Source organism: Dasypus novemcinctus, chromosome X (assembly GCF_030445035.2).
Source record: "Dasypus novemcinctus isolate mDasNov1 chromosome X, mDasNov1.1.hap2, whole genome shotgun sequence".
Lineage (NCBI taxonomy): Eukaryota > Metazoa > Chordata > Mammalia > Cingulata > Dasypodidae > Dasypus > Dasypus novemcinctus.
In genome coordinates, this window is record NC_080704.1 from 123495248 (window position 1) to 123509431 (window position 14184).

The 14184-nt window shown below is 37.0% G+C and overlaps 1 protein-coding gene across 6 annotated transcripts in view; it reads right to left on the reverse strand.

Moving 5' to 3' along the window:
- Positions 1-14184, reverse strand: part of LRCH2 (leucine rich repeats and calponin homology domain containing 2) — a 200779-nt gene that overhangs the window by 79798 nt on the left and 106797 nt on the right. For 4 of the 6 annotated variants that reach the window (XR_011647944.1, XR_011647943.1, XM_058291724.2 and 1 more), the window contains exons 8-11: positions 6975-7086; positions 6675-6772; positions 6520-6578; positions 3881-3988 (exon numbers count right to left, since the gene is read on the reverse strand). Coding sequence is in view for 4 of the 6 variants with exons in the window: in XM_058291724.2 (XP_058147707.1) it covers positions 3881-3988; positions 6520-6578; positions 6675-6772; positions 6975-7086 (377 nt within the window). In the remaining 2 variants the exon portion in view is untranslated. The remainder of the gene's footprint in view (positions 1-3880; positions 3989-6519; positions 6579-6674; positions 6773-6974; positions 7087-14184) is intronic. The other 2 variants (XM_058291725.2, XM_058291726.2) reach the window with 1 other exon arrangement.

The following is a 14184-nucleotide window of genomic DNA, read 5'->3' on the forward strand; positions in this document are numbered from 1 at the left end:
TAAATAGGGTTGGAGAAAATTTGAAGATGACTAAATCATTTATAAAACAAAACTATTTTTAATATACTGATTTGTTAAGACTATAGTTATTTCTTTTTAATTTTCCAAATTATATGGAAGGTAAAATTAGGACTTCCTAAATGACTATTCTAATATACACAAAGTCATAGATTTGATGAGACTTAATACACAATCAAACACAAGTAGAAATGATAATGAAATATTTGGACAGGCATGACAGAGTGTTAAAAATTCAACAATAAACTTAATACCAAAAAAAGCTTAATATATGTTCTCAATTAGAGAAAGAAGAGGCAGTCTTCTAAATAACCAGGCTTCAGAATTTGAACTCTAATGGGTCATCCACTTGTGTTATTTGCTGATCTCTTCTCCCACCCTTTTTTATTTTTATTTCTGTGACAATATCCTCTTGTGACTTTCTTAGGATGGTTTCATCTACCAAGTACTAGTAAAAACCTTCTTAAAACTTCAAAGATATTTTGTGAATTAGTATAAACTAAATGAGTGTTAAAGATAGTATAAGAAAATCATCATTAAATCAACATAAGCAGTATTCTAATTACCTCTAGTTTTGGAGTATATACTTGGCTTCTTATAGCTGAGACCTGACCTTGCATCTATCTTAAATTAGTAGCTAAGCTAAAGAAGAGTTAAATAGTATACAGTCAAAGTAGGAGTCAGTCCTAGGTGGTACTTTCTGGTATGTGGGGGCAATTTTAATCTAGAAAAAATATCATTTCTAATCAAGACTAACAATTGTGTTGAAGCTTTAAAAGAAATGTTACAACTCCCTGTTAAGTCTGTCATTTTAATAGCATTTCAAATCATTTGCTAATAAAGCTGAAATCTAAAATACAACAATACAGTGTGAAAGGGAAAATCTGCAACAAGAAAATGGTGCAAATTAAATCAAATCCTCTACAGTGTGTGTGTGTATATATATATATAAAACATTTAAAATTAATTTCATATTTTTGGTCCCATGCAAATTTAATCATTATGACAATAAACAAGAAATTTTTATTCATCTACAACTAAGAGAACTTCACAACAGCAACATATTTTACAAAGAAATCATTTAATGGAGGAAACAGCAAATCCAGCAGAAAATGATCCTGAGATCCAATTTAAGTTGCACCATTAACGGAATTGGCTAGGGGTCTAATCTAAGTACTTTATAAATTATAAAATTTAAAAGCATAATGCATTTTTAATTTACAAATAGGTTACTAAATATTTCCAACACCTTCAAAAATTACACTTAATTATTGCAGCATTATTGTCACTACATATTATTCACTCTAAAAAGTTACATGCTTACGCATTAACGTCTGAAAAAGAGGATAAAAAAAGAGAAACATTAGACAAGGACAGTAATTACTTTCCAATATATCTTGAAAAATAACAAGTTATTTAGGAAACAGATCATTTTTACTTTAATTTATCGTTCCTATTTACTCTAAAAAATCAATTAGTCAATAACAATGCTTCTGAGTACCTACAATGTACAAGGCTCAGTGCTAGGTGCTATTTTGTAATGATTAAAAACCTACCATAAAAGCAAAACCTATGCTGGGAAAAGTTTTGGTAATGAATAGTGAGGATGGTAGAACAGAATTGTGAATGTAATTAACACCACAGTATTATACATTTGAATGTGGTTAAAATAGGAAACTTCAGGTTGTATATATGTTAACACAATAAGAAATCTTATAAACCACAGAACTTTACACCCCAAAGAGTGAAGTCTATATACAATATGGACTATAGTTAACAGTATAATTATAATAATACTGTTTTACCAATTGTTACACAGGGACTACTTGAAGTCAAAGTGTTAATAATAGGGAAAACTATGTTTGAGGGGGATATACGGGTACTTCATAATTTCTGCATGATTTTTCTATAAACATATAACTTATCTAATAAAAAAACTTGAAAAAGTGCCATTTATCCAATGTGTCTAGGCTCGAAACAATAATTTAGGTCACAGGGATCACTGAAAAGCTCACGAGAATTGTAGAAAAGAGAAAATATAGAAATGTTACACACAACCAGCAATGTTGTGTGTTCAAATACTATTATTAACATAATGAGAAAAATTGGTAGTGTTGTAGGTGTTATATGCCTTATACGCATCCTGAAAGTTAGATAAGAATCTTGCCTCTTTTACCAAAAAATATCCTTAAAATAAATATTCTCTATCCATAATGCTAAATAGAATTCTTTCACCTGCTAATTAGAGGAGGTAGAAACTCAACTATTTTCTAAGCTTCACAGAGCAGGTAGTAGATTGCTTCATCAAACTTCTGAAGGCAAGGAAGCTATCAACATTTTTATTATATTGGAGAGAGAAAAATACACACAAGCTCACACGTATTTAACAAAAAGGTCCATTATATATGAATCATAGGAAAACATGAGAAGATAAATATGCAGAAAAGGGTGACAGAAAGTTATGATAGAAGAATTGTGAACTGGAAATGAGAGTGCATTAGGTATAGATGGGATAAAAATTGGTGAGATTTTCTAATATTTTAATGCTATAATCTATCAGCTGTGCAGAAAAAGTCTTAATGGTTAGTTTTTTATTGTGAAAGTCATTGTCCAGATTGCCCCTAAAAAGAGGCCTCTAGAAAATACACATTTATCATTTCATATTTTGGATAGTAATTTTTGAAAAACATGCTATTTTTTAAAATGCCAGTATCCTTAAAATTTAAACTTTCCAAATATGGTAATGTGATACTGACATTTATTATCTGAAATAAGCAAAATATTTATTAGGTATCCATGTGAAATGTACCAAAATTATTCCCTCAATTTTCACCAAGCAAAAAACTTCTGAAATCTTCTTTTATTATTTCAAAACTATACACATAGTATTCTGAGTACAATAAGGCAACAATAATAGCCCACCCTTATAGGACAAGGAACTGCTCCTATACTAAAAATTGGCATGTGGATGTGCCAGCTGGGCCCTGAGCCTCACAGTGTTGCAGCACCTACTCTCCAGTTCCATGGACTTACCCAGGTCAGCTGACAGGGAGGTAAGGAAGGACAACAACCACACCAAGGAACTGAGAGAGTCTACAGCTGTGGGCATGAGAGTCCCATCCACCAGCTATGTGGGATCGAAGGTCCCTCTCAATTGAGAGGTGGAGTGGGCATCATCATTCCAGGGTCCTCAGGATGGAGGAATAAAACATGGACTAGAGTGGACTTACTGATATTCTACTCTAGAATTATATTGACTCTAGCAATGGAAGAAATTATATCTTTGATGTGGAGACAGTGGTCATTGGAGTCACTGAAGGCAGGGAAAGGGAAAAGGAGGTGTGATATGCGGGCATTTTTTGGACCTGGGGTTTTCCTGAATGATATTGAATGGACAGATGCAGGACATTATATATCCTGCCATAACCCACTGAATGGACTGGGAGAGAGTATAAAATACAGTGTGTAGCTGTGCTACAAAATGCAATGAATGTACCACTCTAATGAAAGAAGTGGTTGATGTGGGAAAAGTTAGGGGTATGGGGTGTGGGGCATATGGGAACCTTCTATATTTTTCAAAGTAACATTCTCTGTGATGTATGTATCTTTTAAAAATAAATAAAAAATATATTTAAAAAAAGAAAATGTACTTATATTGATTTCATATTCATTCCCATAGTGTCCTCCTTTTTGCCAATGACAACAATTGACAAGGGACTAGTAGTTAGCACCTTAAAATAGCTGTTAAGAGTGCCCTATTGTTTATTTGTAACTTCAAATACTTTATTTCATAAGCTTTAACTAATCAAATTTAATGATTATAAAATTTGCCCTATTTAGATCTAATTACTGAAAAGAATACCTGTTCTTCTGCTCTCGCTGCAATAACTGAGAGGCTAATTTCCTCAAATCAGTTACTTCCTTCACATCATCATCCTCTTCCTCTCCAAGAAACTGTTCTTTCTCAAGTCTGAAAGGTGACACAAAAATGGTTATCCAAAAAGTAAGGGAGACTATACTTTATGCCAGCTTCCAGAAGTAGAAACTATTTTCATTTTTAACAACTTGTGAAACCTAAAATCCTAATGTCCTCATATGAAAAACCCTAAAGTAAGCAATATAGTACAACATAATATGAAAACTCATGTCTACCTTCTACTCAATATGAACTATGGCATACTGACTATATTAATATAGTTAATGGCTATCAAGTGAAAAGTATTTTACCATTTTGTAATTTCTGAAATGTGTAAAAGCAATAGTAATTAGCAATACAGATTTTCCAGGCTTGAGTGTACTAAGCAGTGCAGTGCTCTATATGGCATGCATTAATAAATATAAAATGTTATGAAAAAGCCTCATTTGACTGAACCCTCCTGCTTTTATCAGTTTATTCATTTTGATTCTTAAAGTATCTATGTAAAGTGTTTAAAGGAAATGAAAATAAGTTTAAATAAGATTGCCAAATTTGTCAGAAAATAATATAAAATATTTTGTTATTCAAAGTGAACAAAAAATTTAAAAAATAAATTGCTCTAAAAACTTTAAGTAATTTTAGTTTTAAATCCTTTCACTAATAAAGCAGATACGTATGATGTAGTGTCTGTGGTAGTTTGAATTTGTGTACCTCAGAAAAACATGTTGTTAATCTTAACCCATTCCTGTGTTTGTGAACTCATTGTAAATAGGACCTTTTGAAGATATTATTTGCAGTTAAGGTGTGGCCCAAGTGAATAAGGTTGGGCCTTCATTCTATTACTGGGGAGTTTCTGAATTGAAAGCTATTTGGAGGAAAAGAAGCTGTAAGTCAACAGAAAATGGAAGAGAAGGGAGAGGACATAGTCATGTGAAAGAAAAACCAAGGAAGCCCAAGGATTCCTGGCACTTAGTTCAAAATAAGCTAATGCAAAGACTCAGAAACAGTCTTTGGAGAGAAAGCACTGACTTGCTAATGTCTTGATTTTTTTTTTTTTAAGATTTATTTATTTATTTAATTCCACACCCCCCACCCCCCACCCCACCCCACCCCCCACCCCGTTTGTCTGTTCTTGGTGTCTATTTGCTGCATCTGCTTCTGTTGTCGTCAGCAGCTCGGGAAGTGTGGGCGGCGCCATTCCTGGGCAGGCTGCTCTTTCTTTCACGCTGGGCGGCTTTCCTCACGGGAGCACTCCTTGCTCGTGGGGCTCCCCCACGCGGGGGACACCCTTGCGTGGCACGGGACTCCTTGCGCACATCAGCGCTGCGCATGGCCAGCTCCACACGGGTCAAGGAGGCCCGAGGGTTTGAACCGCAGACCTTCCATATGGTAGACGGACGCCCTAACCACTAGGCCAAAGTCCGTTTCCCTAATGTCTTGATTTTGAACTCCTCCTTGCGTCAGAACTAGGATCCAATAAGTTCTCTTTCTTTAAGCCACCCTATTGGATGTATTTGTTCTAGCAGTTGGGAAACTAAGAAAATAACAAACCATGAGACTCTGTATGAATACCACATCTCGCATGCCACTGGAGAGTCTCAAATCAAGGCAATTGTAGTCATGAGATAAGGTGAGGCAGCAAGAGAAGAATGAAGGGTAAAGAATGCAAGACAAAGCAACATACCTCCTTTTAGGGTACTAGAAATGATTGAATAATGACTGTTTAAAAAGTTACCAATGAAATAATTTGTAGAAAAAACAATGTAGAGAAAAGGGGAGAGCTTGGTTAACAGAGAGAACTAGGTTCACACCCTAGGTTCTAGTGTATAACAGCTACGTAGTTTTAAGCAAGAAATGTAGAATCTCAGAGCTTCAACATCCTCATCTATAAAAAGAGAAGCAATACTACTTCTGTAAATTTTAGGGAAGATTAAATGAGGAACATGGGAAAGCATCCCATATAGATCCTGGTATAGTAGATATTAAAAAAAAATATTCCTTCCTTCCTTTCTGCAGTTATGAATCAACCTGAAAGAATAACTAAAAAATGAGGTAGGCCATATTCCATCATGTCATAAGATAAATAATAAAGAAGAGGTCCAAAGCACAATTACCTTTAATAAAATACAGCAGTAAATACACTAAAAATTACCATAACTTGCCTGATGTAAAAGGAAGCATATTAGACTGAATTTCAGAGGACCCAATACAAGACATTTTAAATTCTGGGTCTTTGTTTCCTCATTGTTAAAATGTTGTCAATACTAATTATTTTAAAGTGTTGTAAAATAGCTGAAATGAAACAATGTATGTGAATGTACAGTATGAATGTATAAACAGGAAACATTATTATTACACTTCCCAGGGAGGAAGAAAGGATATAACCTACATGTCACATAAATGATTACTATAATTATCAATTTGAGGAATACAGAGATAGCTGAAGTATTTATAAGTTAAATATCTAAAGAGTACAAGTAAATGAACAAAAATTATATTCTTTAAAGCACACTTTTCGGAATATCTAAAGAGCACTTCAAGTATTTATAAGTAACATTTTAACTTGAGAATTCTTACATGCTTACCTTTTCTCATCTATCAAATCTTCATTTTTCTGATATTTTTCTGGGTATTTTTCTTTTCCCTTAAATAAGAAAAAGTTAACATTTTAAATTGGATGGTCCATTTTTGTGAGACCAAGGTAGGCATATTATTACTATTTGTTCAAAAGTGTCTTTACCTTAAGGAAAGAGAAAAATGATCCAATATGTACATCTCTTTTTTCAGGAACTGATACATCTTCTGTGTTGGGGTCAATAAATTCATACATCTCCTGGTCTAATACAGATAAATATTTATTATTATATAAAAATAGTAAACAATATATACTCTGACACTGTAACGCTTCGAATAAAGGTATATTTTCTCAGTGCAACAGCTGGCTAAAGATACTAGTATCTGAAGATGAATTTTTAATTAAAGACCAATTTTTAATGAGGGCTATATGCAAGAAATAAAAATAGCAGACACTATTAATTACCTTTCCGAGAATCAAGTTTACTTCCTATTGAGTGACTGTCATTTCTTGATGTCTGCTCTCTATTTGATTCGGAGACTTGAGAATGAAGGCTGATTGTGTCATCATCTGATGGCTGAATGGAATGAACAAAACGTAAAAACAAAGAATTTTAAATATATGGGAGAGATTAAATTTATTTAATGTAACATATGAGGTATAGAATACCTGTTTTATATCTCTAGTTTTCAAAACAAACTAAAATATTAAGGTATACTCTTGCTTTTAGCCTTATCTTTGTTTGGAGGTAGCCCGCATCCACATCTTGGGTGTGTACTTTTCCCTTTTCTATCATTTCTCAGTAAACTCTTTTTACTCCCCTAACAAAATTGGCATGCTCTTAAATTATTTTATGTGGCATAGCCAAGAATGGAGAGGAATCCAGAGCCTTCCAACTACATCTGGCAAGCCAGCCAGGAGAAATAGAGGTAGGTAATTCTCCCCAACACCCTGCAAGGACAGGTGAGTCTAAACTTTAATTATAGCCTGACTGTGCCCTCTTTGGGTTGTCTGCCATCCCCTTCTGCCATTTTAGATAAGTTCCTGGATAGGCTCCACAGGACATAATCTTGTTCTGCCCAGATTTAAAGTTCCCTTTTTGGAGGAGGCAGGTGCGAGTCCCCATGCTGTGTAGATCTAAGGAAGCTCTGGGTGGCAACTGAAACTATCCTTGAGTCCTGACTAAGCATGGGACCTGAGTCATGCAGGAGTCCACTGGACGACTATCAGGTGCTCTCTGTGTGTTCAGAAAGGCTATCATCTGTTGTAGCATCTTCTTAGGCCACTACTTAACTCCTTTTTAAAAAATATTTAATTTTTTTAAAAGATACTTAGATTACACAAATGTTACATAAAAAATGTAGGAAACTCCCATATACCCTACTCCCTAACCCTCCCACACTTTGCCACATTAACAATATCCTTCATTACTGTGGTACATTTGTTATAATTAATGAACACTTATTGGAGCATTTCCATTAAGTGTGGATTATAGTTTACATTATAATTTAAACTCCTTCCCACACAATTTTGTAAGTTATGACAAGATACAAAATAGTTTGTATGTCTGGTTTAACTGCAAAATTTGTTTCCTGGGAGTGGCCATAATATGAGCTCTTTCATGGCTACTTCCTAAGACCTCTACAAGAGTAGGGTGAAAGAAAGGTCTCTAGTCAGTCCCTTTCTTAATGAGAAATCTCAGCTTGGAAGCTTCACTCTGGGAATCAGACCCATACATCTCCCAAAACTTCTAAGTCTCTGGGGATGCCCAGAGAACAGAGACTCTTGATTCCTGGAAAAACAGGGTTGGCAAGTGAGGCTCCTTATCTCCAGGATGCTAGGTTGGCAGGCAATCTGATCAAAAAGATCTAGCAATGGGACAACACTAAGACTGACAAACATGTTTATCCTCTCTTATGATAATGGGTAGCAATTCCAGCATTCCAGCAGACTCTCCATTGTGATGTCTTCTTAGAAACTGGAAAGACTTGCTTACTGATGGTCTAAAATGGAAGAAGATAATCTCTCTCTCTGCAATACCATGTAGCTGCAGTACAACTTAGAGGACAGCCAAGAGTGGCCGCTAAATGGGAACCTCAATTTCAACCCTATACTCCAGCTAGCCCTACTGTGCAGAAGAGAAGGAAAATGGGTAGAATTTCCCTATACCCATGCCATCAATATGGAGATGGTAAGGAGGGGCAGGCTGAAGCCCTGGGAACTGACTCAGCTTTTAGAAGTTGCCATTAAATGCACCCTGTCACCTCTGGGCCACCCAAATTCAGGCTCTACATCAGCAGGAAACTACTTCAAGTGTGGAGAGGCTGGCCACTGGAAATATAGCTGCCTCAAGCTGCCTCACCACTGGCATCTGCCAAGGCCTTTCCCAAAGTGCAGAAAGGATGGGCAATGGGCCCAGGAGTGTACCGCTCCCCAGAGAGGGAACAGGGACACCCTGCTCACTGCAAATGAGTAGGATTGAGGGAGCCCAAGGCCAAGCATGGCTCTCTGGTCAACATCTCAAACCATCAACCAGGAGGAGCCTCGGGTGACTCTTGATATGGCAGGTAAGTAAGATTATTAATTTCTTAACTGATATGGGTGCCACTTGCTTGGTTCCCAACCTGCCACTATGGACATCTTTTCATCTTGGCCATGCCCTACAGTAGGAGTTTATGGAAAATCAAGATCTAGACTGTTTACTAAATCTATGCCCTGAACAACAGGAAACCTCCTAATAAATCATCAGTTTACTTGTTGATCCAGAATGCCCGGTCCATTAATGGGTTGACCTTCTCCATACAATTAGTTGAACCTAGCCTGAACACCCAGTGGCATAGTGCCTTGGAAACGAGAGCTGGTGGGCCAGGATTTTAAACCATCTGTCTGGCTGCACTGTTAGTATCACACTTGGGGACCCAATTAAGTGAAATCTCTCAATTAACAGCAAACCAAATAAACCCCTTAGTATGGAATACGGGGATTTCAGGTTGGACACTCCAGGTTCCACCAGTTTCCACTGCATATATTACCAACCAGTCCTACCCTTATAGAAAGTAGTACACCCTTAAAGAGGAGGCTATTAAATGTCTCCAGCCCATGCTTAAAAAGTTTGTGGAGAATGGCCACCTATTATTCCTGTAAAGAAGCACAAGGCACTTAATAGCAGGCTCAAGACTTAATGGCAGTTAATAGCTTTACTATTCTGATCCATCAAGTAGTATCCAACCCTTATACTCTGCTAACCCAGGTCCCAGAAACAGCTTGGTTTACTGTTCTTGACATAAAGGATACCTTTTTCTGCATTGCACTCCACCAGGACTCCCAGTCCCTTTTTGCCTTTTATTGGCATAAGTCCAACTTTAAACCTCCGGTCTAGCTAATGTGACTATGTTGCCACAAGAGTTCCAAGATGGTCTCCATATTTTTGGTAATGCCTTAGCTCAGGACCAAGCTGATTTCCACTTACTTCAGAGCTCCCTCTTACAATATGTTGCTTTGTAGCCCAACAAAGGAAATTTCTGACGTCAACACCATTTTAGTCCTTAATTTCCTAGCTGATAGATGCTACAGAATGTTAGCATCCAAGGCATAGATCTCTTGGTAGAAAGTTTCCTATTTAGGGTTTCTCCTAACCCCGATTGAAAGGGCTCTCTCCCCAGAAAAAGTTCAAGTCATCACTGGTATTCTTCACCCCAAACAACGAAACAACTATGGGCTTTCATAGGAATGGCTGGTTACTCTAGACTATGAATACCCAAATTTAGCAAAATAGCCCGGCCACTGTACAGTGCTATTGCAGGGGCTAATAACCAACACTTAGAATGGGAAACGGAACAGGAAGCTACCTTCCATGCCTTAAAATAACCCTAAATTAGTCCCCCATTCTTAGGAATTCCTAACCTAAAAAAAAACTTTATCTCTGTATGTAATTGAGAAGGGAGTGGCTCTAGGAGTGTTAGTCCAGAAACTGGGTGAGAGTTTTCAACCTGAAGCTTATTTCTCCAACCCCCTGGATAACAGGACATAGGGAATGCCAGCTTACCTAAGAACAGCGGGGTTATCAAACTTTTAATTGAACAAACCACCAAATTAAATTGGGGGTAACCTCTCACAGTCTTCACCCCACACCAGGTGAAAGACATACTTGAAGGCAGGAACTATCAATGAATTACAGGTAGTGATGTGGGCTATGGGTGGGAGGCTCTTCATCTCTTTGTAGATAACCTAAGCTGTCTGTGACTTGTGGGTGTGGGACAGTAAGAGGCTACAGTCCTGTCCTTGGTGACCATGGTAACGACTCCAGTCCCAGGAAACAGTTTAGCAATGCAAACTCTATAAACTTTAAATAATCAAGGAAAATGCAAATCAAATGTGCTAAAAGCTTATCTAGAATGTATAAGGTCCACGCTAAAAGTTTACCTAGGTTGTGGACGATATATGCTAATTCAAGCCTACTGAGCACTGAAACAAAGAACAATTTGACCCTTCCTTTCTGTGTAAAAGAAGATCAAAATTCTTGTTCAGGGCTCGGGTTTGAAACAGAAAGCTCCCAAGTCCAGACGCCAACAATAAATCATTTTTCCTTCTCAAACACATATCTGTGTCCTGGCCTTTCTATAGGCACATAATTGAACCTCTCATAACTTCTACAATATTTTGGGGGGCTCTCCTGGGATTGCAAACGAAGACCAGAGATGGTAGCAATTTGCTGCCCCTCCCAAATTCCCAAGGAAGCCAGGAAGACTCGGGTGAACCCCAAATCTGGGTGCCCTTGGATTAAATTTAATCCAGAAAAGATGTGGGCTCCACCAGAATCTTCCTGACAAAAATCAAGGGCAATGGAAGGTCTGAAGAGAAAGATTCTGGGAACGAAAAAGAACTCCAAACATGAAAGAAGGTAAGACTCCCTGTGTGAGCACAGTCTGAAGAATCCTAGCTTTAATTGCTAGGGAGGGAGGCTGATCACCTCCTGAGAGAAGCCTAGTAGCCCAGAAAACTGGAGGGAAGCCATTCTCTCTAGAAATGGAAAAAGGAGAAAAACTGGGAAAAAGCCTAGTGTTTTGGGTTTGTCTAACTGCATGTTAGAATCTGGTACTGGTCTTATATCCACTGAAGGAGTGGAGGCTTGATTATAATAGGAAGGGATGTTTATAGGTTTGAGTCCTAATGTCCTGGAAATTGGTCTGGATTTTTAAAAAACTTGGTTACAGGAAAATGGAGTGGCTTTTCTAGAGAAGATTGGTCTGGGTGTGAAGTTAAACAGTGAAAAAGGTCTAGCTGGAATCTTTTGTTATGGTGTTGAATTGTGAATGAATTGTCTTTATACCAGATGTTAATGTTAAGTGTTCCAAGATTTGTGATGGCTGTGTGGGCAGCCATGCTGAAAAAATAGAGAGAGAAAACTTGTGGGTAAGATCAGTGACCTTTGTGCTTCCGTCTGTGTCAGCTCAATGCTGGTGTTGGGAGTTGTGTGTTTATGCAAAGGGGTGGAATTTAATTGAGCTGAAACCCTCCCTTGCCATTGGCAAGAGGGTGAATTGATTATGGAGCAAAACTATGGAGTCTGGATGTTTGCACATGCTCTGCTGCCTCGTCTCTGGTCCACCCCTTTGCTGGGGCTTGGAGGTCTTCTGGGGCTTGGAGGCCATCTATGTCCGAGCCATGGACCTGGGTTTGTTGGGGCTGCCCCAGTAAGGGTGGCTGGGTCCCTAGGAGAGGTTGCCAAATTTGAGTCGGTTCTGTCTTCCCATTTTGGCAGAAAGCTGGAAAAGGGAGAGGGGCTTGCCCCTTTCCAGTGAGTCCACACATTCTATTCATAAGCCACATTCCTATTTAATTGTTGTGTACCTGACTGCCTGGAAGTAGGAAGGTGAAGGGAATGAAAAGCAGAATCAAAATAAATACAATAAAGTTCCCTCCCTAGGGTGTCAAAGCCCAGAATACATTTGCATTCTGCCCAAGTTCTTTACTTTTCTGAATCTCTCTCTAAGAATGTAGAAATACTTTGAAATGTTTTAGAACTGTAAACTTGTCTGAAGAAAGGAGGTTATCCTTTGAAACAATAGACCTCTAATCACTTGATAGCCTTTAAAATGGTCTAGCTGGGAACTTCAGGGTTGTGAGACTACAGAAGAAAAATAAAAGGAATGAAATGCCACTTTGTAATCTATGCTTGGCTTTTGTCAGTTGCTGGAACTCAAGAATTCATAGTAAAAATATAAAAACATACTTTAAAATGAATCTTTAAATGGCAATACTCTCTTTCTAGTGAATTAAATGCATAACTTGCAGATGAGAATTTGTTTCATTACTAAGAAAAGGCAGGGCTTCACAGAATTGTTACTAATAAAATTCTTGTAGCTTAATTAATAAAGGTATCCAATTCACCTTAAGATTAAAAAATTAATAAAAACTGTAAATAAGAGTTAAGATCATTTATACATGCATTTATATTACAAAACAGCAGAAAGATAATAACTGAAATAACTGGGTGAATTTAGCCTGAAACTATTATTGTATGTGCAAATTCTAAACTAACCTTACCTTCGTTTATGATTACTTAAAGCCTAGACTCATCCCTTGCCTTTGCCTATGGTTATTTCATAACAGCTTCCGCCCCTATAGTCCAAGGAATGGTGAATTTGGGGACATCCCTGTCTCCTGTCCTACTCATATTAGTAACCCTGCTTTCTCTCATGAATCCAAGAGTAAACTAAATTGCTGCCTGGTGGAATTCTTAGCCCTTGGGTTTAAATGACCACTGGAGTTTTATCATCTCCAAGGACTGGGGGAAAAAAAAGGGAAGTCTCCTGCCTTAACTGTCAGTGTTCCTAAAAGTGGCAATTCATGAGAGAAACCAGTCTGTCTCCCTGAGGCTTTGAATAGCCTAGGTAAATATATATAGAATTAATCTTGTTGCTTATCCAAAATTCTGCTAAATTCAAAGTAAAGTATAAAGTTCTGAAACAAATGAAAATGGTGCTAAGCATTGGGAACATTTTGGTTACAAGCCATTAGTAAAGAAACAAAATTCTTGTGCAAAACTGTATACTCAGTGCAAATTAAGAAAAGTTTCAGGAGTCTTTGAAATGTTTTGCAGTCACACTTATTTTTTAAAAAAATGGAAGTTTTAAGTAACTAAAGTTATGTTTTTGTGTCAAACTATTCATATCTGACTATTTGCTCAAATTGTTGAGGTTAATTATGCAGTTATATAAGTAATATATATTTCTGGACCCCAAATTAAGCCAAACAGTATATAAAATAATGCAAATTATAAATAACATCAATAAGTTGTGATTCTCTAACTATTTGTGTCTGCCCATTTGCTCAGTGTATGTCTTCATACATCAGGATGATAATATCAAATTAACAAATAAAAATTCTTAAAAGATCTCTATTCAAATTGGTAAAAATTAAATATGCAGTTATATATGTGAATAAATATTCTTAGAGCCCAAATTAGACTAAGCAGGATGGAAAAATCATATAAAAATCTGATTATAGGAACTATTGGGAAAGGGCCTCCTCTTTGCCAGAGCTTTGAGAGCGAAACTAGGTGTGGCAGATTAATCCTATCTTCTAGGCTAGGGATTTAAGAATCAGGTTGTCCTGTAATTTCACAGTTTAAACCTTTTGACAGCCATAAAATAAGGGTAGTTAGTGATTCTGT